The sequence below is a fragment of the Lethenteron reissneri genome, chromosome 52 (assembly GCF_015708825.2).
Source record: "Lethenteron reissneri isolate LAM-NWPU_2019-01 chromosome 52, ASM1570882v1, whole genome shotgun sequence".
In the NCBI taxonomy this organism is placed as follows: domain Eukaryota; kingdom Metazoa; phylum Chordata; class Hyperoartia; order Petromyzontiformes; family Petromyzontidae; genus Lethenteron; species Lethenteron reissneri.
The window spans coordinates 8,838,849-8,864,762 of record NC_083830.1 but is presented as its reverse complement, the minus strand read 5'-3'; the positions used below and the strand labels follow the sequence as shown (position 1 = coordinate 8,864,762).

At 46.4% G+C, this 25,914-nt stretch overlaps 2 protein-coding genes across 4 annotated transcripts in view; one reads left to right on the top strand and one right to left on the bottom strand.

The window, feature by feature from the left end:
• The window catches only part of LOC133355793 (bromodomain-containing protein 9-like), a 34,130-nt gene extending 26,464 nt beyond the window's left edge, over positions 1 to 7,666 (bottom strand). For both annotated transcript variants that reach the window (XM_061573151.1, XM_061573152.1), the window contains exons 1-4: positions 7,294 to 7,666; positions 3,772 to 4,226; positions 2,406 to 2,544; positions 1,162 to 1,219 (exon numbers count right to left, since the gene is read on the bottom strand). In XM_061573151.1, the coding sequence (XP_061429135.1) occupies positions 1,162 to 1,219; positions 2,406 to 2,544; positions 3,772 to 4,226; positions 7,294 to 7,342 (701 nt within the window). In that variant the 5' untranslated portion in view covers positions 7,343 to 7,666. The remainder of the gene's footprint in view (positions 1 to 1,161; positions 1,220 to 2,405; positions 2,545 to 3,771; positions 4,227 to 7,293) is intronic.
• Positions 7,667 to 11,683: 4,017 nt separating this feature from the next.
• Positions 11,684 to 25,253, top strand: TRIP13 (thyroid hormone receptor interactor 13). 2 transcript variants are annotated; one of them, XM_061573206.1, is made up of 14 exons: positions 11,684 to 11,813; positions 13,489 to 13,633; positions 14,021 to 14,186; positions 15,024 to 15,153; positions 15,889 to 15,944; positions 16,050 to 16,140; positions 17,132 to 17,204; positions 17,795 to 17,858; positions 18,266 to 18,352; positions 20,525 to 20,631; positions 21,092 to 21,245; positions 22,210 to 22,319; positions 23,203 to 23,272; positions 24,109 to 25,253. In XM_061573206.1, exons 2-14 carry the CDS (start codon positions 13,548 to 13,550, stop codon positions 24,193 to 24,195), a joined length of 1,281 nt encoding a protein of 426 aa, XP_061429190.1. In that variant the 5' UTR covers positions 11,684 to 11,813; positions 13,489 to 13,547; the 3' UTR covers positions 24,196 to 25,253. The 2 variants fall into 2 exon arrangements, with proteins under 2 accessions (XP_061429190.1, XP_061429191.1); XM_061573207.1 differs by having other exon boundaries at positions 11,726 to 11,858.
• The last annotated feature ends 661 nt before the right edge of the window (positions 25,254 to 25,914 follow it).

Here is a 25,914-nt window from a genome sequence, read left to right as displayed (position 1 = left end):
GAACGTCAGACATCGTGCTGGAAGCTTCTTCGGTTTATAAATTCACTTTCTGAATAAGTTCCCAGCAGGGCGGCCCACTTAGAGCCGACTTAAGGATGCCATTCATAATCAACGTTTCTGGGTTTAGATCGCGTTATTTATAAATGTGTCGTAACCCTCCACCACCCGACACGGCCAATCAGTAAAAAAAGTGTCACGTTGACAGAAGACAAATAGTTCACTGCTTTAGCCCACCGGTGTGTTGAAGAGTGACACCACAACATTTACAATTTGAGTACGACGTTTCGCTGGTAATTACATCCAGCATCATCGTGGTTTCACGCTTTGAGTAGCACGACGTTTCGCTGGTAATTGCATCCAGTATCATCGGGTAATTCGCCAGAATGGTGAGGCTCTGCTCTGTCTCTCGGTCTTATCAAGTCATCAGGTGCAACGATTTGATCATTAACTCATCAACTCATCAGGTGCAACGATTTGAGGCGGAAGGGGGGGGGGGATTATTGTAATTGTATACTAGATTAGTAATTATTGTAATTGTATACTAGATTAGTAATTATTGTAATTGTATACTAGATTAGTAATTATTGTAATTGTATACTAGATTAGTAATTATTGTAATTGTATACTAGATTAGATTAAGGATGCCACTTTGTACCCACAGGGACAGCTGCCACTGGGGGTGCCCTTTCAAAGGTGTTTGATATGAAATGTAATGCGAGCCGCTCTGAGACCCCCCCGGCGTATAGGTGCGCCATACCAAAAACAAGTAATGATTACATTTCGATTTAAAGCTTTCGTGACTGCAGGGATTCATCTTCTTGGTTCTTTCGGTAAAGTCACGTATAATGGAAATAATAAAATAATAAAAATAAAACATAAATATGCTAAATAATTTTGTCAAGGCGCCCTTCCCCCCTCCATCCCAGCTAAAATAGTCGCTCCAAGCCTGGAGTGTGTCATCCAGACGCTGTCTTTCCGACAGACCTGCTCTCCACCTGAGGACGGCTGCTTGCGTTGTGGCCGAAACGTTGTGAGAATAATTTTATAATGTTGTATTTTTATTATTTTATTACTTCCATTCTACGTGACTTTACCGAAAGAACCAAGAAGAAGTAACGATTATTGTGACCGCGCTGACAACGATGACGGCGATGAAGTCACCTTTGAAGCTGCTGCAAAAGGTGTTCAAGTAACAGCTGCAGCGGTGTGAGCTCCTGGCCTGGGGGAGGCATTGAGAGCGGAATGATAACGTAGAGCTGCCTGCCAGCAATTCAAATCCAATAGATGAATAAACAAGTAAACCCGTAAAAACAAAGTTTTTCACTATAAATCCTTTATATGCGTGGCGGCTAGAGTCCTCTCGTCCTCTGGCTTGAGATGGCTGCCACCTATGGGTCAGATGATTGTCTGTCAGTATTAAGCAATTGGTAATTAAATATTTAATTTGTTTTCCCTAAACAGTGTAAAATTTTGGGAATTTTTTTCACGAACATTAATTGTCTCACACAACGAGCCTGTGTGCAAAATGTCAGCTCGATTGGATCACGGGAAGTGGGTTAAAAAACGAGCGAAAGATTTGCACGGTCCTAAGCAAGCAAGCAAGCACGCAAGCAAGCACGCAAGCAAGCAAGCAAGCACGCAAGCAAGCAAGCAAGCGAACTTAATATAAAGGATTTAAAAACAACAATACTCCTAAATTCAGGCCGGAGGAAATTTGTTTGGACGGCCCAAAACGTTTGGTTGTTTATGATTGGTCCGAAAAGGGAAGTGACGTCTCTTCCCCCCTCCCAACCCCCCCCCCCCCCTCAGAAAGTGGCGTCCACGTGGTATCGCACCACACGAGCACACTATGGAAACGCTCAGGAAGTCTCCCGCCAGAAAAAGTTCCGAAGTTGTCCTTAAAATATTCAATGATAGTAAATATGAAAGTGATCTCTAATCGACAACCGCAACGCAAAACAAAAAAATAAATCACAACCCAAAAAAAAATGGCAATAATTTTGACACGAAAGAATAATATCCCCTCACTGTTAAGACTCTAGTACTTGAGGTTAAGTCCGGTGCATCAGGTTAACTGAGAAAACAGTCACTTTCTTAAGAGGTGAGGTGAGGCTATTTTTTACGACTATTTTCGTGTTATTGAGTGATTGAACTGATAATCGGTTTTACCGAGTAATCAAACCGACAGTGGGCTAATCAAACCGATAATCGGGCTAATCGCTTCAATAATCATCGGACATCCCGGCTGTGGCCCCCTTGTCCGACTCGTAGAGCATTCAAGTTGATAATCGAGTAATCAAAGCCGCGATAATCCGCAATCGATGTTTTAAAATGATGGGCGTCACGGTGGCGGGTGAGCGAGTGAGCGAGTGGGCGAGTGGGCGAGCGGGTGGACGCGGCGGTGCCTTGGTCCTTGTTGCGGCAGGCTCGCAGGGGTCGCTCCGGCACCGGCGGAGCCTTCACCTCCACCTTCTTGGGTGGAGAGAACTCCTCGTCCGCGTCGCTGCCGCTCTGCTCCTTCTCGCGATGCTTCTTCTTCTCCACCTAGATGACGCGGCGGGGTCATGCGGCGGGGTCGCGCGCAGCGGGGTCGTGCGTGGGGTCACAGGCGGGGTCACAGGCGGGGTCACAGGCGGGGTCACAGGTGGGGTCACAGGCGGAGTCACAGGCGGAGTCACAGGTGGGGTCACAGGCGGGGTCACAGGTGGGGTCACAGGCGGGGTCACAGATGGGGTCACACGCGGGGTCACAGACGGGGTCACACACGGGGTCACAGGCAGGGTCACAGACGGGGTCACAGGCGGGGTCACACGCAGGGTCACATGCAGGGTCACAGGCGGGGTCACAGGTGGGGTCACAGGCGGGGTCACAGATGGGGTCACACGCGGGGTCACAGACGGGGTCACACGTGGGGTCACAGGCAGGGTCACAGACGGGGTCACAGGCGGGGTCACAGGCAGGGTCACACGCGGGGTCACATGCAAGGTCACAGGTGGGGTCACAAGTCGGTTTCAAAAGACAAAGATCCCCCATGTGTAGCCTCACCAGGCTGTTGGGGCAAGTGCTGTTAGTGAGCAACTACGAAGGCCGGCACGGCACACGAGGGGATGGGTGGCCAGCACCACGCTTTGTCTCCCTAGTGGTTATGTTTACACACCGCACCAGGTAGTCATTTGAGGCTTTTTGTGTTTAGTTTGTTGTCCTTAGCCCACACCTCCGATTAGGGCGGTTGGCTACGTACGGTGGGAAAGAAGTTCAACATACATACATCTACTTAAGTGTTAAAGGCTCCTATACACTTCTAGATTGAGGCTGAGTCGACCTAGGGGAGGCCCAGGACCAATGCAGCTAATCGTCACTGGTGTTGGGCGTAAGCGGGAATCAAACTCGGGTTGCTGAGTTTGTAGCACAGCGCGCTAACCGCTACACTACCGCTCACATGCGGGGTCACACGCGGGGTCATACGCGGGGTCACACACGGGGTCACAGATGGGGCCATGTGAGGTCACACTCGTGGGCACACGGGGTCAGAGGAGGGATCAAGTGGGGGGTACATGGTCGGCGATCGTGCTTGCTTGGTGATTATAAAAGTAATCAGTCTCCAATGTCTTTGTTTTAGATGTCAAAACCATCTCTAAATCCGCTGCCAGGTGAAGGCCCCGCAGCATTAACCGGGGCGGCCGACAGGGCTGCGACCGCGAACCTCTGCAACGAGCGGCAAACGCGCTACCGCGCGGCCGTCCCACCGTCACGGCTTGCGCCCCCCCACACCTTCCTGCGCCGGCGCTCCTCATCACCGGGCCGGCGCTCCCTCTCCTTCTCCGATTTCTTCTTCTTTTTTTTCCGGCGCTCGCGGTGCCGCTCCGAGTCTGCGTTCCGATCCGGCTCGGCGTCCGGCTCCGGTTGCGGCCCGTCAGTCGAGCCAAGCGAAGGCGAGGGCCCGGTCTTGGCGACGGCTGCGATGGTTACGGCGGCGGCGGCGGAGACTGGGGGCTGGCGCACCGGCGGCTCGTGCGCCGTGGCGGCGGTGGCGGTTGTGTTGGCGGCGTCGGTGTTCGCGGCGGTGGTCACGCTCGAGGCTGTTGTGGTTGTGGTGGCGGCGGCGGCGGTGGTGGATGCGGGTGCGGCCGGCGAGCTGGTGGTCAGAGATGCCACCGTGGCGCCCACCACCTTGAGCACGAGGCGGAGCGGTTTGTCCGTCCGCTCTGCGGCCTCACACAGACCGGCTGGCGACAGAAACACGGCGCCCGCTCGCTCTCAATGGGGTCGTCATCATCGACTGTCCCGCTAAACACATCAGGGTTGCCCAACGTCGGTTGCCGTTGGCCCAACGCGAAGCCCGACGGCCCGTCCAGATTCGGGGAAGATAGATGTTATTCTACGTTGTGTTCTGGTAACCCAATCGCATCACGAGGCCGGTCGAGATGACTGGGCAACATCGCAGAGAGGGAACGCGACTGGTTCACGTGACGGCAACAATTTTTTCGAATAAAGTTTGTTTTGTTTTTGGGTTAGATCTCGGAAATATAAATGCGTCGTTAAATCCGCCACCACCGGGCACAACCAATTACTAATGTTTGTCACGTTCTTTGGGCCTTTCGGTAAAGTCACGTAGATAGGTTCAAAGAAAATTACATTTTTTTCGTTATTTTTTGTTATTTTCTTTGAACCTATCTACGCGACTTTACCGAAAGACCCAAAGAATGTGAATTCCTGCAGTCACAAAAGCTTTAAGTCAAGATTTAATGTTAGCCACGTAAACAAAACGTGTCAATTAGTGATTACAGCACTTCAGCACACCGGTGTGTTGGAGAGTAAACCCACAACATTCACAATTTTTACTCAAATTGTAATTGTGAATATAATGGTCGCGAAAGCCTACGTGTCAAACTGGCTTGATTCAAAAGCGGTACTTCTGGGTAGAGGCTGTACCTCTACAGTGACCATCAGCCCACACCGCCTTGTTCAATGCCCCTGTAGATGGAATCGAACAAACAAACGTATATTATTCCTCTTCTTGGTTCTTTCGGTAAAGTCACGTAGAATGGAAATAATGCGTTGTGGCCAAAACGTCGTGAGAATTATTTTATTATGTTTTATTTTTATTATTTTATTATTTCCATTCTACGTGACTTTACCGAAAGAACCAAGAAGATGAATCCCTGCAGTCACGAAAGCTTTAAATCGAAATTTATATTTTTCCTCTAAACTAAAACAACTAAAATCTTGATATGAAGCTTTCGTGACTGCAGGAATCAGTGGGGACATAGTCAGCAGTTCACTCCTGCTGTATCTGTTCCACCTGATGACGGACGCTTGTATTGCGATCGAAACGTCGTGATTTATTTAATGTTATACCCACGTGACTTTACCGAAAGAACCAACGAGTATAAAACAACTAAACTATTTTTATGTGACCAGGTATAAGGCCCATTGAGCTATGTAGCTCTTTCACAGAAGCGACCTGGCTATCAACAAAGTACAGCTCAACTAAGTGGCTTATCACGTGGACATGTATAGCAGCAGCCGAATACTCTTAACGCACGTTTCTAATTGTGGAGGGAAAAAAGTGGAGGACCTGGAGAAAAATCCACGTAACCACGGGGATAAAATGCAAACTCCAAATATACAGCAGCAGGCGTCAGGGTCGAGGATCGAACCGACGACCTCCTGCATACCAGGCGAGGTAGTTAACATCTCCTAGCCAGCTTAAGACTTCAATCCCCGGTTCACTGTTGTATCACGTGATGGGCACCATAGCTCGACTCCACCTTGGAAATTTTCACCGCAACATTTCGGCAGTTACGCACACGGCAAGATACGGTACAAGACTTCTACAGTACTGGGATTCTGTGGACTGCAAACCGGTGGGACGTGCACAATCATGGGTGCGACTCAGAATCTGAGTTTTTACTTATACTGGATGAGGAATCCGATGAGCTATGAAGCTCTTTTCCCACGGGTTTCTAGTAGACGCACGGGGTCAGAACGTTCCAACAACAAACAATAAAACAAAATTCTAGATTTGAAGCTTTCGTGACTGCAATGATTCATACTCTTAGTTCTTTCGGTAAAGTCACGTAGGTAAAAAATGAAATTAAAATGAATGAAAATAAAACAATAAAATCACGACGTTTCGGAGGCAACACAAGTCTCCGTCATCAGGTGGGACCGTCACAGCCAGATGCAGAAAATCTGGCTGTGACGGTCCCACCTGATGACGGAGACTTGTGTTGCCTCTAAAACGTCGTGATTTTATTGTTTTATTTTTATTAATTTTAAATAACAATAAAAAAACACAATAGGAGTGCAAAGTATAGGAAAGGTAAAAAAATCACTTTATATAACAAAAAAAGACAAATAAAACTAAACTATTGCTTTTAAATCTTACCAGGTAAAGGTTGACTGAGCTACTAGCTTCTTTTTCAGAAGCGACCTGGCCACAAACGATAGCTCAACGAAGTGGGAATTCACGCCAGGTGAGCCGACACGGGCTACACGTGTCTCATGGGAAGATCAATCGACCGCTGTCCCGCGGTGCTGTGATGTAACAATCCATGTAACACCAGCGGCACGCCAGCTGAATTCATTGCTTCATGTCCACGGCGGTATATGGATATGCAAAGGATTGCTGTAGTACAATGTAATCATCGTCTGTTTTGAGATTCAGTAGAGAGCTGTGTTTTAAAATGCCCACTATAATGGCGAGTATCATCATCATCATCATGCCAGTTCCAATCACAAATAATTGTCATCATTATGAAAACCATCACCATGATTTCATTCATCACATATTGATAACTTTGATAACTCTGTTGACAAATCATGCCATCACCAGCATTATCATCATCATCATCACAACATCCACTATGATCAAAATCGCAATAATCATTCCGCTGATAACCATCCATATACGATGACCATCATTCCCTATGCTTGACGATGTCGTGCTGATGATGGATCGTAATAACCTTTCGAATCAAAATCATCTCAAACACTTATCTCCATCACAATGATTCATCACCACCGTCATGTTGACAATAACCCACGTGATGGTGATGCTAAGAACCTCATCGCGCTGATGATCCGATAATAAATATTACAACAATCACCACCTCAATCCCAATGATAATTAACTACCCTCATCACCGCTGTCATGTTGACAATCATCCACGTGATCGTGCTACTACTGATGGCATGCTATTGATGATGATGACACCATCACATCATCATCACCACCACCACCACCAGCCACGTGAACCCACAAAGAGATGAAATCATCACAATCCATACCTTTGTAGTCGCGTCTCTCCGATTTGTGTTTCTTGTGTTTTTTACCCATAACTGCCGATGCTGCTGCTGATATTGTCAATGTCTTCGCTTTGCTGCTGCTGCTGCTACTGCTGCTATTATTGTCATCATCACCACCGCCACCACCACCACCACCGCACTCACTGCCATTAAAATTCACATCTCCTACCGCTCGAAAACCCCGCTCCGAATTGCCTTCGGGCTCCGGTGAACGGGGCAAAGGTTTTCTCAGGCGCGTCGGGAGACTATCGAGACGGAGGGGAGCCGCGTGGGCCTTGAGGGAAGGAGCCCTCCTCCTCTCTCATCCCACCCGCGGCATTGTTTGGCAATAACACTCAGCGATGTGTGTGCGCGGTGTGCGATGCGCGGCGTGCCTGCGAAGCGAATTCTTTTGCGACGCTCCAATTGCGCATGGGCCGTCGTGCGCCCCGCGAAGGCAGAGTCGCGTCTCTCCGCCAGAGGGCAGCAGAAGGCAACAGCAATGGGGGGGGGGCAGCAGTAGGCAATAGCAATGGGGGGGGGGGGGGGGGGGCCGCAGAAAGCAATAATAATGGGGGGGGGGGCAGCAGAAGGCAATAGCAATGGGGGGGGGGGGGGTGGGCAGCAGTAGGCAATAGCAATGGGGGGGGGGGGGTGGGCAGCAGTAGGCAACAGCAATGGGGGGGCAGCAGAAGGCAATAGCAATGGGGGGGGATGGGCAGCAGTAGGCAATAACAATTGGGGGGGAGGGCAGCAGTAGGCAACAGCAATGGGGGGGCAGCAGAAGGCAAGAGCAATGGGGGGGATGGGCAGCAGTAGGCAATAACAATTGGGGGGGAGGGCAGCAGTAGGCAACAGCAATGGGGGGGCAGCAGAAGGCAATAGCAATGGGGGGGATGGGCAGCAGTAGGCAATAACAATTGGGGGGGGGGCAGCAGTAGGCAATAGCAATGGGGGGGCAGCAGTAGGCAATAGCAATGGGGGGGGGGGGGGGTGGGCAGCAGTAGGCAACAGCAATGGGGGGGGGGTGGGCAGCAGTAGGCAACAGCAATGGGGGGGGGGGGGTGGGCAGCAGTAGGCAACAGCAATGGGGGGGGGGGTGGGCAGCAGTAGGCAACAGCAATGAGGGGGGGTGGGCAGCAGTAGGCAACAGCAATGGGGGGGGGGGGCAGCAGTAGGCAATAGCAATGGGGGGGGGGGGGTGGGCAGCAGTAGGCAACAGCAATGAGGGGGGGGGTGGGCAGCAGTAGGCAACAGCAATGGGGGGGGGGGTGGGCAGCAGTAGGCAACAGCAATGGGGGGGGGGGGTGGGCAGCAGTAGGCAATAGCAATGGGGGGTGGGTGGGCAGCAGTAGGCAACAGCAATGGGGGGTGGGTGGGCAGCAGTAGGCAACAGCAATGGGGGGGGGGGGGGTGGGCAGCAGTAGGCAACAGCAATGGGGGGGGGGTGGGCAGCAGTAGGCAATAGCAATGGGGGGTGGGTGGGCAGCAGTAGGCAACAGCAATGGGGGGGGGGGGGGGTGGGTAGCAGTAGGCAACAGCAATGGGGGGGGGGAAGGACAGTAAGCACAATAATAAGGGGGGGGGCAGCAGTAGGCAATAGCAATGGGGGGGGGGCAGCAGTAGGCTATAGTAATAGGGGCGGCAGGAGTAGGCAATGCAATAGGGGCGGGGGGGGGGGAGCAAGGGGGGCAGCAGTCGATAATAACAATGGGGGGGCAGCAGGGGGCAATTGTCCGACAAGGGGCAGCGTGGGTGACGTCATAACCCGAGTCTTTTTTTTAAGGGGGGAGAAATGACGCAATCAGCTGCAACAACAACAACAAACAGCAAAAGTGATTTGAGAATTTAAATAATAAAGAATAAAACATAATCAAATAATTCTCACGACGTTTCGGCCACAACGCAAGTAGCCGTCCTCAGGTGGAGAACAGGTCTGTCGAGGAGACAGTCTGTCTCCTCGACAGACTTTACCGAAAGAACCAAGAAGATTAATCCCTGCAGTCACGAAAGCTTTAAATCGAAATTTAAGTGATTTGAGAAGTTTAAAAACGAACTTGGGTGATTGCGTCACGCGCTGCGTTGTTGGCGGTGCACGCACAAGCACAATTAACAATTAGCGAAACGAGTTACTCAACAGACGCGTCAATAATAGCGCTGCGTTTTAAACAATGTCCCTTCAAATTTCGATTTAAAGCTTTCGTGACTGCAGGGATTCATCTTCTTGGTTCTTTCGGTAAAGTCACGTAGAAGGGAAATAATAAAAAAATAAAACATAATAAAATAATTCTCACGACGTTTCGGCCACAACGCAAGCAGCCGTCCTCAGGTGAAGAACAGGTCTGTCGGAAAGACAGCGTCTGAATGAACACCACCAATGTCCCTTCAAACTCGCGCCACATTAAGAAGTGCTTTGAAGATGGGACACTGCCCGAAACGTCGATTATTGTTTCCTCCCCCTCCCCCCTTTAAAGGTCGCAGTGCTATTGCCGTGACGTCATGCGTGCGCGTGTACTGCAAATTGTTCTGTGACTGTTACGTCATCGTACGTTTCTCGTTTGATTACGTCATTTATTTTACAGATTCTGTAACTGAGATGTGACGTCGTGCAAACGCACGCGTATCTAAGGAGACGTCATCAGTTTCAAAGAAAAGTGAGATGGTGATGTCATGTCAGCATCATTGTCTGGTCCCATTGTTTACATTTAACCTGTACCTGAGATGTGACGTCATGCAAGAACACGTGTGCAAACCGATCTGTTTACAAATGCTATCTTATACATTAGATATGACGTCATTCTTTAGCGCACAAGTAGTGCAATGACGTCACGGATGTATTTGGGATGAGCGAGCACGCGCATGGAGCACATGACGTAATCCGCGAAGAAATAACCGGCCAAATATCAGAATGTTCTAGATTTGAAGCTTTCGTGACTGCAAGGATTCATACTCTTAGGTTTTTTCGGTAAAGTCACGTAGGTAAAAATAAAAAATAAAAATAATAGAAATGATAATAGAAATAAAATAATAAATCACGACGTTTCGGAGGCAACACAAGCTTCCTTCATCAGGTGTAAAAAGGCACAGCTAAATACCTACAGTTATTTTGCTCTATTATTATTTCGATTATTTTTTATTATTTATTTTTATTTTTACCTACGTGACTTTTACCGCTTACGACCGTGCAAATCTTTCGGTCGTTTTTTACCCACTTCCCGTGATCCAATCGAGCTGACATTTTGCACACAGACTCGTTGTGCGTGACAATTAATTTTCGTGAATTTTTTTTCTTCAAAATTTTACACTGTTTAGGAACAAAAAATTATATGTAATTACCAATTGCTTAATGGTGCCAATCAATCATCTGACACATAGGTGGCAGCCATCTCAAGCCAGAGGACTCTAGCCGCCACGCATATAAAGGATTTAGAGTGAAAAACTTTGTTTTTACAGGTTAATTTTGTATGCTATCGGCATACCCCATTTTCATTGATTTTACCCGAAATTACCTCTGTCACTTATGATTGCAAGTTGTTGCGAGTCAGTGACTGCTTTAGTGTTAAAATATGGTGCTTTATTTTTTAGGATAGTGTGTTTATAATATAATTTTACGTAGATATCCACATTTATTTAATATTTTTCTTCTGCAGTTTTTATTGAAAATGAAATATTTGATATCTCAAAAATGTGATAGACAAAAACTGATGTCAGATTTGGAATCAGCACCACAAATTACCTTAAAAGCGTTGGAATACCTTATGCCAGAAAAAGTGTGTTGACCAGTGTTACCGTCACTTTCTGTAAAGGAACGTCATTTGAAGCGACTTTGCCGAATAAACTATTAAATGCCCTTCGACCTTCCTCTGCGTTCGTGTAAAAATCCACCCACTCATGAATATTAATGAGGGGGGGGGGTGCCTCATGCGGAGTGACGTCACGCGGGGGGGCCTCATGTGGAATGACGTCACGCGGAGAGTACTCGTGTGGAGTGACGTCACGCAGAGGTGGGCCTCATGTGGAGTGACGTCACGCAGGGGTGGGCCTCATGTGGAGTGACGTCACGTGGGGGTGGGCCTCGTGTGGAGTGACGTCACGCGCGGGACACATTCTTGGCTTTTATTTTTTCGGTAATGGCACGTATGTGGAAATAAAATAAAATTTTAATAAATTAAATTAAAACACGACTTTTCTTATTATAGTAGTTAAATAGCGGCTACACCAGTGACTATTCAACTTCTAAAGGGAATTTTTTTGCAGGTTAATTATTTTAATGCGTAAAGTTAAATTAAGGTTCCCCATCAAACAAGTTAAATAGTTAATATTAATGAACGTATGAAACATTGTATTAATATAATGACGTAAATAGCGACTGGAACGGTGACCAATCACAGAGTTTCCCTTCGGTAACTCGCGCGCCGCAGTTGCCATGGTAACGGTCGAATTTGGCGGCAAAGTTGAAAGTAAAATAAAGTTAAAAGTGAAAAGTTTTAACGGAGACAAAACGCACAAACACCAGGAACTCGGTGAGAATCAAACGCTCAATTATAACAACAACAACATTGCTAGAGGTATCTTGTTCGCTGCGTTGATTAAGTGCGATGTGTAAACTTTGAATGCGTTCTGATCGCTGGTAAAGTAAAAACAACGCCGCACTAGGCCTTGGTTTGGGCCTAGCGAAGGCTTCGCTGATTACAGCGTAAACACTCTATAAACGTGTTAATTGCTTACATGTTGTCGTTTATTGTACGTATGCAGACCAATCGATGCCACAGCAGCTTGTGTTAAAACTAATGAATGCGTCCGCGTTGATAAACGTTAGTTTTTAGTATGTCGGCGATAGCGTGGGCTTTTAAACGGGATAGCAGAGTTGCGGTGATAACGTTTAATAAATGTACGAACATACACACAGCAGCTGGTGTTTATACCGCTAACGCGATGTGTGTTGCTTCAGTGTTTAAGTACTGTATAGTTTTCAAGTACCGTATAGGCTTATAGCCAAGTGGCTGATTGAAGTAAGCGGTTTAAGTTATTTTCTTCAATGCGACTTGTGTTTGACCCCATTCGATGTATTTCATAAAGCGATGTTCTTTACACGACACAAGTAAATTTCGATTTAAAGTTTTCGTGACTGCAGGGAATCATCTTCTTGGTTCTTTCGGTAATATATATATATATGCTTCAAGCATATATATATATATGCTCCTGAGGACGGCTGCTTGCGTTGTGGCGGACATATGCCGGAGTGAGACGTTTACTGACTGATCATGAAGGAAGGACGACTTTGGGAGACCTGTTTCATGCTGTACTTTTAGTAATGGGACCCTTTTGCTAAGCACGTAATCAAACGCAGACGTTATCAAAGCATATTTGCGTTTTTTTTACCACAAGTATGTGTGGTAGCGCAGATATGATACCTTGTAATTGGTGTCTACTTGGTATTTGAATATCTTAACAGCTGACTTGAAACTTTCGTGACTGCAGGAATTCATATTCTATGGTTCTTTCGGTAAAGCCACGTAGACGGGAAAATTATAATCAAATAATACAAATGAAAATAAAGTGAATACAAAATAATAAAAACATCACGACGTTTCGATCGCAACACAAGCGGTCGATGACCACCGCTTGTGTTGCGCTGGAAACGTGATTTTTGTTCACTTTATTTTAATTATTTTGTTGTGATTATTTTTTCTATCTTGTGACTTTATCTAAAGAACCATATAATGCCTTTACAGCTGTATAGTATTTACAGCAGATCGTGGTAAATCCTTGTTTTGTCATTAAATTCTGCCCCTTTTATTTATTCTACTTTTGTAATGACCCACGTCACTCGTGCAAATTGAGACTATCCCTGGTCTCTTGGGTTCTTAACTGGTTAAACAAATACACTTAACTTCAACTTCATCAAGCAGTGGATAAAAGACCGTGGTTGATGAGAATGATTGTTCATAATATAGGTTTTTGGGTCAGATCGCGTTATTTATAAATGTGTCGTAACCCTCCACCACCCGACACGGCCAAACAGTAAAAAAATGCGTCACGTTTTCAAAGGACAAAATAATTCACTTTATATTAAAATCGACACATTTATAAATAACGCGATCTGACCCAAAAACCTATATTATGAATAATATTGGTCGCGAAAGCCTACGTGTTAAATTGATAATGATTGTATTTTGATCACGGTTGTAATTGCAGCAAAAGTGAGTTGAGCCATCCTGCGTTTTTCTGGAGCTGTCGACCCTCAAATCACAGCAATGGAGGTGGGAACCAAGGACTTGAAGGACGCTCTTCCAAGACACCATCCCATTGTGCACGTGGAGGTCATCCAGAAATCCGACAGGTACAAAAACAAAGACCCCCCCCCCCCGTATAGCCATAACAGACTGTTGGGCAAGTCATTTTAGCCAGTACCTATGACGGCCGGCACAGCAACGAGGGTGTGGGTTTCCAACACCACTCACCGGCCGCCTTTGTTTCCCCAGTGTTGATGTTTACACACAGCACCAGGTACTCATTTGAGGTTGAGTTGACCTAGGGGAGGCCCGTGACCGGTCCAGATGTCCATCACTGGTGTTGGCCGTGAGCGGTAATCGAACTCGGGTGGCCGGGTTCGTAGCGCAGCGCGCTAAACTGCTACACCACACGCACACACGTACATAAAGCACTCGACGTGAGGTTTTGAGTCCTGGTATCTCCGCTGATATTTACGCCTCGATTATATCGACAGCACGGCAAAGATGGAGGTCGTGGTGTCACACGTGATGGAGCTGCTGAAGAGGCACCCGCTGGTGCTGTCTGACATGTCTTGGGACTCGTTTGAAGACAGCTTCCTCCAAACCCACGTCCGGTCGGTGTCCATCACGGACTTGGACCTGGAGTTCAATGACCAACAGGTCACACTTTTTCCCTTCTGTCTTCTTTCTTGTTGTGTTTTTTTATTCTTATCTTTTGTCATATACGATCCAGTCATGGTTCGGGATGGGGACAAGGTGACGCACGGGGGTCAGGTGAGGGCCACTGTTTTCAAATCATTCCGAGTATTTTTTGTTTGTTTCAAGTCGGAGGGATTTTCTGCTCAAGTGAACATTGAGGCATTGGTGCGCGCAACCGTTTACGGGCCTGAGCCCGTGTGTGGAAATTTCACAGTCTTGTGACAAGGGGGGCAAATCGCCCAGAATGCAGCTGATAATTGTTTGTTAACCAAATTACTGGATACACTTAACTTGGGTTATCTGTGTGCAGATTATCTGGGTTATGGATAAACCTGGCTTGTTACAAAAGGAAGATAAATACAAAAGTGTGTACGACGTTCATTTGTGTATTTTATGCACGTGCTGCTTCTATCACTTGCTGCTTCTAACTCGTGACTCGTTGACCGATGATTTTAAGAAACAAAAATAACAGACAACACTTTCTACGTCTTCTCCACCATCCTACGTACATAATACGATTTTAAAACCTAATTCACATTCATTATGTACGTTTTTGCAGCCACTTTGCAATCCAAATGCGCTTTCCTGGGTTGGACATTTCTCCTCTCATGCTTTCGCCACACACTACCGTGGGCATCTTCAGGAGTTGTCTTGGCTCCTGAAGATGTTCTGCTTCATCAACGTTTTTGCTTTACCTAGGTCATGCTATCTCCGCCTCCCCCAGATCATATAGAGTCCACTGTGTGTTTACCCGCCTCCTCCCACCCCCCCCCCCCCCCCCGTGTGCGCGCTATGCAGATGGTGGAGCTACTGCAAACACCTGTGGAGGTGCACGTGATCCAGCTGAATGACGAGGGGCCATCCATGGAGGAGCTGAACCAGGGTGACGAGAATCTCCCTGCAGCCCACCACTGGATCCTGCCTTCAAGTACACACCCTGACCCTAACACAGTGACGCTAGCCCAGACACTAACCTTTACACTGTAAGGTTAACACCCCCACCGCAACACTAGCCATGGGATTATTGCACTAACATGTAAACGGACGATAATCCAACATTGACCAGCAGTGGATTTTGCCAAGAAGGATGTGCTTACTTTTTAGTTATTTCGGTAAAGTCACGTAGAAAGAACCAAAAAGTATGATAATTGTTTTTTTACCCTTCTATCTGGCAACAAAACTGACACCTTTTTTACAAGGAGTCATGTTTGCATAGACCACAATACCTGCAGTCGTAATGCAAACAAAAAACATAACTCTGATAATGTATGCACTGTTCTTGAAGTTGATTGGTCCACACCCGAGACAGCTTTCTTTAGAGCCTAGTCTCACATGGTGCTGGACCAGATGACGCTAAAAGGCGCACAACTCAAAGACAGTGCACCATCAGAGTATGAGAGCTCGGGGTAAGCATTTACACCATTGGAACCTCATTTGCCAGTAAAAAATATGATAATTGTTCTTTTACCCTTATATCTGGCAACAAAACTGACACCTTTTTTACAAGGAGTCATGTTTGCATAGACCACAATACCTGCAGCCATAAGGTTCCAATGGTGAACCAAAAAGTAATTCCTGCAGTCACGAAAGCTCCAAATCAAGGATGTGCTTGTACATGTACCAGGCAGGTGGGTTCACGTCACGTGTTTTTGTTGTTGTGTAGCCGAATTCCATGGACTTTGGGAAAGTCTGGTCTACGATTCCGAGATCAAACTGCAGGTGAGCGAACGTTGCACTCTCGACACAAAATTGCAGAGAGTCTTCTTTTTTTAAACAGTTACGAAAAAAGTGATTGTTAAACCACAACTTGCCCTTTCGTCACAGCTGCTCAATTACGTGATGACGACACTGCTGTTCTCGGACAAGAACGTGAACAGCAACGTCATCTCCTGGAATCGCGTGGTCCTCCTGCACGGTTCGTTTTTGGCATTCGTTTTTTTTCTAACCAACGTTGAAAGCGTTAATTCATTAGCTCTGTCCGTCTGTCTGTAATGGGGGGGGGAGGGTCAGCATAGCTTTCGTAACGATCCAATATAAACGATATTTGAGTATAAAGTTACGTTGCTATTGCTAATTACTTATAACGTCGGTTTGTAATGTAACGTTATAACCGATTAAATACTTCTGAGACAAACGGATTATGGAAAGCATTACAGAATTAAATCCTTGTCTTTTTAAAATCAGGATCGGGCATGGAATTGTGTGCCCTCCGATGCAGGAAAGCGGTGTGATGCCCCAATATTATTACTCGAGCATTCTCGGCCGTAACTTTAAATGTTTACATTTGAAACTGATCAAAGCTAAGAATGTTAATGCTGAGATCTGATAGGTCACACATCTTGTTTTCTTGTCTGTCCGTTTCATCTATGCTAAGTCCGCTATTTACCTTAAGGATGCGTCCCTGAAAAATCCGACTTTAGGCGAAACAACCTAAATGGAAATCAATTTCACCACTGACTTAAATAAGTAAGTTAAGGATACGTTCCTGGGGGTTATCTTTTTTGGTCAAAATTTCAGAAAAATTTGCAAAAACATAACCAAAGAGATACCCCAAATGTTTTAATTAATAATATACGTTAATACAGAGTACTCACCAGAGATGGTGGCTGAGATTGCATTTGGAGGCCTGGCGTAGACTGAAGGGGAGTTTAGTTACAGTGCCAAGCAGTTGTAGACACTGAGGCATGATCACCCGCCCAGGGGCGCCATGGCGTCGTGCGTCGTAACGTATACAGCCCAAGCTATTACGTTCTTTCCTTTCAAATTTTCAAGACAGCTTTGTAGTAAATGGAGGCATTTTAAATCAAATTGCGTGCCATAATTCGTTGGCGATGTGATAGTGAAAAATAGTAAATAGGAGCGAGGACTTGATGCAAAATGATTTTCCCCGTCTTGTGCTGTTACAGGACCTCCGGGCACGGGAAAGACGTCCCTGTGTAAAGCCCTGGCACAGAAGCTCTGTATAAGGCTGTCGAAAAGGTAAGATTCTCCCATAAGGCCGTGCCCTTAATCTCACCTGAGCATTTGTTTTATGTCATCCTTATCCCGCACCTCCGCTTAGCACGGGTGGCTATGTACCGTGCGTGAGAAGTTCAACCATACCTTCGTTCATAGATGAACAGTGATTCACTTCCACCCCCAACACTTGGATGGATCCCACAATGAAAGGTCACTATGTAATGTTTTGCCAACACGTACTGACGAGCGTGGTCACGTCTGGTGACGCCACTACGAGCAACATGGCGGGCACAAGTGGCCTTCGTTTAGCAGTGGATTGAAAAGAGCTGTAAATTATTTTTGATGCAACTTTATCCAATTATCGCATTGTTATTTTTCGTCTCATTTGTACTGTCTTGTCTGCAATTTTTATTCGTCTCCTTCGTTACATCTCATTCTACCGAGCTCGCCTGTCGTGTTTTGATTTGTCTCGTTGTTACTACACATTCTGTCTCGCTCACTACATATCATTGCATCTTATTTATTATCTCATTTGTTCTGAACGTTAGCGAGCTTTGTTGCATGTATTGCGAGTGTATGAATCAGTTTTAATTCCCTGCTTTGTCCTCCAGGTATCGATACGGGCAGCTGATTGAGATTAACAGCCACAGCCTCTTCTCTAAATGGTTCTCGGAGGTGAGTGTCTCATCGCCTGTTGCACGATGAATTGTTTTTTGGGACGTCTCTCCTCATCCCTGTATTCCTTTTCTAGTAAAATGCTGCGAGGTGGCATCACATGTAGTAATGTCATTGGCAGAAGAGGGCAGACCCTCGCTTATTTTTAGTGTTGGGTTAACGCTTTTAACGCTGGCTCTTTGTCTCCAAGTTTTGAACCGCACAATCCATTTGGCCAGTTTTATCTTGGGTACGTCCCTTGTAGCGACGCATTTTATCCTCAAGCTTTGTTCATATTGGATCACCTTTGCAAGAGTTGGTGCCCCACTGTCACAGACAACTTCGGTTGAAAATGTAAACACCTGTGTGCGTCTTTAACCGTTAGCGGGCGAGTAATTGTGTGTTACTGCTGCGTTGCCGTTTCGCAGAGTGGCAAGTTGGTGATGAAGATGTTTCAGAAGATCCAGGAGAGCATCGACGACCAGGAGGCCCTTGTCTGCGTGCTCATTGATGAGGTTTGTTGGCAGTACAGGATACATTTATGCTGCAGTAGCAACTTGCTTATGTCTTCTTGGTTCTTTCGGTAAAGTCACGTAGAAGGGAAATAATAAAATAATAAAAATAAAACATAAAATAATTCTCACGACGTTTAGCTCATCGGATTCCTTCAGCGTCTGACGCTGTCTTTCCAACAGACCTGTTCTTCAGCGTCATTGAGACGCTGTCTTTCCGACAGACCTGTTCTTCACCTGAGGACGGCTGCTTGCGTTGTGGCCGAAACGTCGTCAGAATTATTTTATTATGTAACATTTTTATTATTTTATTATTTCCTTCTCTTCTACGTGACTTTACCGAAAGAACCAAGAAGATGAATCCCTGCAGTCACGAAAGCTTTAAATCGAAATTTAACTTGCTTATGGACAAGATCACGTCACCCCGATCCCCAGATGCCTCTGTTGGCTCCCAATTCAATTGCACATCAACTGCAATAGGGTTCTTCAACTCGTGGCCTGCTGACCACCAGTTGTGGGCCTCAAAGGCTCTTTGAGTGGCCCACTAGGCTATGGCACACCAAAAGGTATGGTTTATAGAAATAAACAATTTGCGTGTGGTCAGATTATTTTGCTGCTATAAATGTCCACGTGATAAGCCACTTGGTTGAGCCGTCATTTGTGGCCAGGTCGCTTCTGAAAATTAAGTTAATACTTCAGTGGGCTTTAGCTGGTAAGATACAAAATAGTTTCGTTTGATTTGTATATCTTTAAGTGATTTTTTTACATTTTCTGTACTCGGCACTCCTGTCGTGTTCTTGTATTGTTTGTTGTTTGAACGTTCTGACTTGCCCCGACTGGATATCTGTGAAAAAAGAGCTTCATAGCTCATCGGATTCCTTCAGTATAATATTCTGGTTCTTACACGTATAATGAAACGTCTACAAAGCACAAGTAAAAAGGGTGGAACGGAAGGGACCGAGCAAGGGAAGGAAAGAAAAGAAGCCACAAAGGGGTTCCGAAGGCACAAGGTTGAAATGGGAGGTTTTTACAGGAGACTTGAAAGCGGAGAGAGAAGACCAGGCAGAGTTGACCAGGGAAAGGAGTTCCAGAGAGTGGGGGCTTCGTAGCTAAAAGAGATGCAGTGTCACGAGAAGGATAAACATGGGAGATGGAGATGAGAGAGCTGTTGACGAGGATTGCAGATTCACGAGATGAAGCAAACTCCGGCCATCTCGATTACTGCCCCTCTTAACATCACGAATAGCTCGTGGCAGAATTGATCTTTTTTTTTTAAATGTGTTATGGGTTCGTGTCAACCCCACAGCCACTCAAGCAGGGGTTGGCAACCAAAGTAACAAGAAGAGCAATTTCTTTCGAATTTTGTAATAAACTCAATACAGTAAAACCTTGGATTGCGAGCATAATTCGTTCCGGAAACGTGCTTGTAATCCAAAGCACTCGTATATCAAAGCGAATTTCCCCTTAGGAAATCATGGAAACTCAGACGATTAGTTCCACAACCCAAAAATATTCATGTAAAAATGATTAATACAAAATAACTTTTTTTATATTTTTATTATTGAAATTTTATATAAAGTAATCAAATGTATTAATTACATTTAATCGTGGCTGGTGTGAGGGAGACGAGAGAGAGGAGGAGGGGGCCATTGTTGCAGTACAGTTACTAAAGAACAGTCACTACACTTGGACACAAAATAACAAAAATGCTTCTACGCACACACACACGTGGTCACAACACTACAGTAAACAGTCTACGCTCGCACGGATGTTGACTATACGAGTGAGGCACGCCGACTGAGACCGAGCATGGGAGACGATTACCCACAATCCCGCAGCGAGAGAGAGAATAACCATCGGCCCAGTTGTGATCACGTGACGCTGGCCAGACAAAACGTATACGTACAACTCGTATTGCAAGACCTCGCTCGTTTATCAAGTTAAAATTAATCAAAAAATGTTGCTCGTCTTGCAAAACACTCGCAGACCAAGTTACTCGCAATCCAAGGTTTTACTGTATTTCAATAGCTGCAATGCACGTGGACACGAGACGGTGGTCCTTGATAACTAACGTCACGAAGCAGTCCTTACGGAGCCGCCGCGTGTTGCCGAACCCCTGTGCCAGAGGCACTCTCAGTCCCCCAAACGAACTTTCCCGCTGCGTTTGCGCTGAAGGTGGAGAGCTTGACGGCGTCGCGCTCCGCGTCGCACTCGGGAACGGAGCCGTCGGACGCAATCCGCGTGGTGAACGCGCTCCTCACCCAGATCGACCAGATCAAGCGGTGAGACAGAATCGAGCGGTACACACACTGGGAACAGTCAACAGTGAAAATGGCTTCTTTAGAATCACTCTGGTTCTTTCGGCTTCTTTAGAATCACTCTCTGGTTCTTTAGAATCGTCATCAGCAGCAGCATCATTATCAGTGCAATTAGCAACATCAACATCACCAATATTGGCAACAATAGCAGCAGCAGCATAATTTTCACGATGAACAGCAGCAGCATAAGTGCGTCTTTGGATGTGCCTGTCTCGGTGTGTGTCTAAGTGCATGCACTTGACCCAACAGCCTGTGTAGGCTATACGGGGGATTTTTGTCTTGGTTGTATTTTATCGTCTAAGTTTGTGTGTATGCCAGAGTGTGCCGTGCCAGCCTTAATAGGTGCGTGCTCACCGTACTTGCCCCAAAAATTGTGGAGGCTACACGCTACACGAGGGATCTTTTGCCTTTTGTGTGCGGCTAGGTACTCCAATGTGATCATCCTGACAACGTCAAACATCACGGGGAAAATCGACGCAGCCTTCGTCGATCGTGCCGACATCAAGCAGTACATCGGGCCCCCCTCGGTCTTGGCCATCTACCAGATCTTCCTGTCTTGCCTCGTGGAGCTCATGAAGGTACGAGCAGCCAGCATCGTGCACCCGAGTGCAATCGTCACCCTAAATCTGCTTAATGCTTCCGCAACTGAATTGTCCGATGGAAAGCTTTTTTTGAAAGTTGTCTGAAAAAAAAAACTTCCGTTACAGGAGATGCATTTTCTTTAACGTCGGTTGATATTCACGCGGGTTTGTGTTCTGATTTCTCTTTGCTTGATGGTTCTACTGAATATGTACATATTGCTATTGTTGGTCAGCCTAGCAAGAAAGCACGACTCCCATCATGCCATGCATACATGTCATGCATACATGTCATGTGACCATCACATTGCACGTACAATGCTCTTGGCCATGTCTTGACCACCAACTGAAAAGATGGCCGAGAACGTGGTTATTATTTAGACCACTAACACAGAAAGAGTTGAAAGTGTGGCCGTCTCAAGCAGCAGTGATACAGAACTGAAAATTGGTTTTGTCCCCATTAGGACTCATCAGTGCAGTAGAGTAATTTAAGTTCAATGCCGTTACCTTGCACGCCCGCAAGCATCATCAGCAGTTGCTCAGATGAAACTGCGATTAGCGGAGACTCTTCCATCGGGGTCAGAAGGACCACGGGAAATCTGGCGATGCCTGAACCGCTTCCGTGCGGGTGTCGGCTGCTACAAAGCACATCTCGGTAACGTGGCAGCCATCTTGACCAAGCCCAGAACACGACCTGCATCTGCGCTAAAGAGCAGACGATGCAGACGATGCTTCGCCCATCTTCTGCAGTGTCGTTTGCTGGAGGAGCCACGGCTGATGATTCAAGCCCCATTACTCACCTTGCGTGGACATGTGCCGCCACCCACACGCGCTTGTCAGCGACATAACCTGGGTGCGATGGACACAAAATGAGCGGATGTCTGCTGTTGCCTCGAATAATCGAGAGTTGACTGTCGATGAATAAGCTGACCGGATCGAGGCTTGATCATGTGTGAGAGTGCAGAAGGGCATCATCCGTACACACCAACTGCTGAGCTTCCGGCAGCTGGAGATGATGAAATTTGCCGAAACAGACATGTCGCAGCCCAGCCTGTACCTCCACACCATCGCTAAGTGAGTTCAGCTCGCACCTCCTCCCAAGTCCTCAATTTGGGGGTGGCTAAGCATGCATAGGACATACTCTTAGTTCTTTCGGTAAAGTTACGTAGGTAAAAAATGAAATAAAAATTAATTAAAAATAAAAACAATAAAATCACGACGTTTCGGAGGCAACACAAGCTTCCGTCTTCAGGTGAAACTGACGGAAGCTTGTGTTGCCTCCGAAACGTCGTGATTTTACTTTTTTATTTTTAATTAATTTAATTTTTTACCTACGTGACTTTACCGAAAGAACTTAGAGTATGAATCCTTGCAGTCACGAAAGCTTCAAATCTAGAATGCATAGGACACACAGTGTAACCAAGGCCCCACCCCGCAGTGACAGCTGGCCCTGTGTAGCACAAGATGTACGCAGGACTGGCCTGTAAATACACATTAGTCTTTCAGTAGGAAGCAATTTTATTTTGCCGTTGTTCCTAATTCGGACGTTTGGCGAAATAAGGTAAAATTTCGCACATTTGGACCATTACCCCAGTATACAAGGCCTATTCTTTTTAAAAATGACATCACGCGATGTCTAACAGATTGTGAAAGACAGCTACGTATCTTTTGCTAATAGACGGGCAGTAATGAGCAGAACGGCCGCTGGGCTCAAAACACGATCCTCTGCAGTACGCGTTAAACACGCTACCACCACCACGCAGCTATGAGGTTCTTTTAGATGAACTGAAGTCCGTTGATTAGGCATGTAACGATGCGTCGATTAATCAGTTCTGATGATCGTGATAGGGGGAGGGTGTCTCAATACGGAAAGAGACATGTAATGAAAAGTCCATGTCGCTGTGATGAAACTGTTTGCGTTGTTTTTTATTTTCCTTCGTCAAACGGCAAAATGAAGAAAGAGCGAGGGCCTGAGTGGAAGGGTCCTGCGGAAACTCCCCTTCATCGCCCACGCGCTCTACGTTAAGGTTCGGAGCTTGATCGCACATCTTCTGCGCTAATTTCACACACACAGATCACACGCCCTTGGCTATGGCTCGCGCCAACGGGCACGTTTCATACGGCGTGTCCTCAGAATAACGCGGGCAGATGCACCGTCTCGTGCACAATAGGTTTCGTGGGACATATTCGGGAGATGAAAGTCGTAATTGCGAAGCTCAGTTTGATACTGGACAGGATTGCACATTGAAGTTTTCGCTTGTGATTTTCAGGAATTTTTTTGTTTTTTTTACCTTCATTGCATTTTATACGATGCAAAAAGAATCTAAAAACGCGACAAGCAGTGTAATTGGGGTGAATGACACTTTCTAGGGATGTGGTCGTCCTATGATGGATAGACTTGTATCCCGCCCCTCCCCCCCGCCAGAGGAATTTCCGCCACTGCCTCAGGTGATGAGCACCACCTCAATGCTCATCTAAGCAATAATTCGGTGACTTTGGTTTGTAAATAGTGTCAATGTAAAGTGTCAATTTTGTTCAGAAAAATACAACTTTTTATTTATTTTACCAGGTAAAGCCCACCGAGCTCTTCGGCTCTTTTTCATGAGCGACCTGGCCACAAATGGTAGCCCAACCAAGTGGCTCGTCATCACGTGGAAATTTTACGGCAGGCGAATACTCTAAGCGCGTGTTTCTAAATGCGGAGAGTATTAAAACTGGTGGACTCGGAGAAAAATCCACGTAGAAAAGGGGGCAACCCACCATGCAAACTGGCCTGGTATTTTGAGGGCGCACTGCAGTTTGAAGGGGGTTAAAACGCTGAAACACTTGACATGTCTTGAAAACAACTCGATTGTCCCTGCAGGAATCCACTACGACACTGTCATGCTTCCTGGAGGCGTTGTCGCAGGCCGTCGATCGTCAGTTCACCGAGCGCGCCAATCTCGCCTAGCGGACTCGGAATTCCGGCCACAAATTACGGGAACCGTGAATGACACTTGCCGCATTTGGGAGGTAGCTGCGGGGGGTGTCCAGTTACCACGTGAAGACGTCTTGTTTTTTTCTCGTGTTGTCATTTAAAATCTGTAACAATGTTATTAATTTAATCTTTTATTTTTTCTTTAAGGGTTTGTCCAGTGCAATAATGGACATTTGTTTAAATGCTTTTATAAAATGCAATTAAAACTTGTGCACCAAAGTTTAGGTGTCCGATTGCTTAAGTTTACCTTCAGTCTTGATTTGAAGCCTTCGTGAATGGAGGAATCCATACTCTTTGGTTCTTTCGGTAAAGTCACGTAGAGTAGAAAATAAATCACGACGTTTCGGGTGCAACTCAAGCGTCCATCATGCCGAGGCAGCAGGCCAAGCTTTCCCACCTGATGATGGATGCTTGTGTTGTGCCCGAAACGTCGTGATTGATTTTATTTTATACCTATGTGATTTTACCGAAAGAACCAAAGAGTTTGTGTTTACCTTCAGTGTTCACGATGATGGCTTGTGTAATGGACAAGCTTTGCGATGTTGGTTGCACAACTTTATACTTGAGATGTCCTTTATTGGTATCATTCACGTCAATCCACCGCTAGATGAAGGCCTCCCCACATCAACATCCCTTGTGGTGTTAAGATTTCATAAATCATCGTGCTCCTGCACGCGAGCTAAACTCACTCTATTTTCTGTGGTCTCCCTCTTTGAGTGCGTCAACTCCTCTCTTGCTGCCATTGGCACCAGTTGTCCACTAACCAACAATCCCCCCTTATGATGACGTCTTCAACCCAAATAAGTCTTTAATTTGCAACTGTCTTACCCATGTGTTCCTCTGTATCTTGGTGTAATTCCCAACATGTTGCACAATTTTTTTTTGCTTTGTACAATTTTCAGTTTGTTACATTTTCCTTGTTGTCATAGCAAATAACACATATCAAGATGCAACTATTACTGGTAGGAACCTCCTGGTTACACCAGCCCACAGGGGATTATTGTGTCCGTCCGTCCTGCATCAAAAAATGGGTGGGGCTGGGTGGGGAGGGTTGAGAGGGGCTGGGTGGGGGGTGGGAGGGGTGGGGCTGGGTGGGGAGGGGCTGGTCACCCCGTGGTGCCCTTATAAAACTCAACGTTAAACCTACTCACGCTGGCTTGTGCCCGCCCTCAGTCGGGCATATTTGCGGAATACACGACGCCGCCGTTGACCCTGCAGGCCATTGACCGAGCAACCCAACGTTCCTACCAGCTCCCTCCGCAGAAATGTGTAATTTGCAACTGTCTTACCCATGTGTTCCTCTGTATCTTGGTGTAATTCCCAGCATGTTGCCTTGCTTTGCACAATTTCCAGTTTGTTACATTTTCCTTGTTGTCTACATCATAGAAAATAACACATATCAAGATGCAACTATTTTATGGTGGCTCCATTTTGTGACTTGTACTATAGCAATTTACTTAATGTGATCGTGTTGCATGCAGACACCATCACATGGCAGGTCATGTGACCACCGTGTACCTCATTTCCAGGTGTCTATTCCTTATTTCGCTTTCATCCCACTCGTCTGTATTTGTGAGCCACATCTCTCGAAAGGCCATGGGGCTCGACGGGCCAGACGTGGCCCATGGGTCCCCTGTGCGCTATGCAGCAGCAGGTAACATGCACCCCGATGCTCACAGCACATTGGGATAA

Bases quoted from the DNA above. Each gene is read 5' to 3' on its own strand.
- TRIP13 (XM_061573206.1), top strand. From the start codon at position 13,548: ATGGAGGTGGGAACCAAGGACTTGAAGGACGCTCTTCCAAGACACCAT. The intron at 17,205-17,794 runs GTAAGATTCTCC...TTTGTCCTCCAG, and splicing joins TGTATAAGGCTGTCGAAAAG to GTATCGATACGGGCAGCTGA. The intron at 17,859-18,265 runs GTGAGTGTCTCA...GCCGTTTCGCAG, and splicing joins TCTCTAAATGGTTCTCGGAG to AGTGGCAAGTTGGTGATGAA.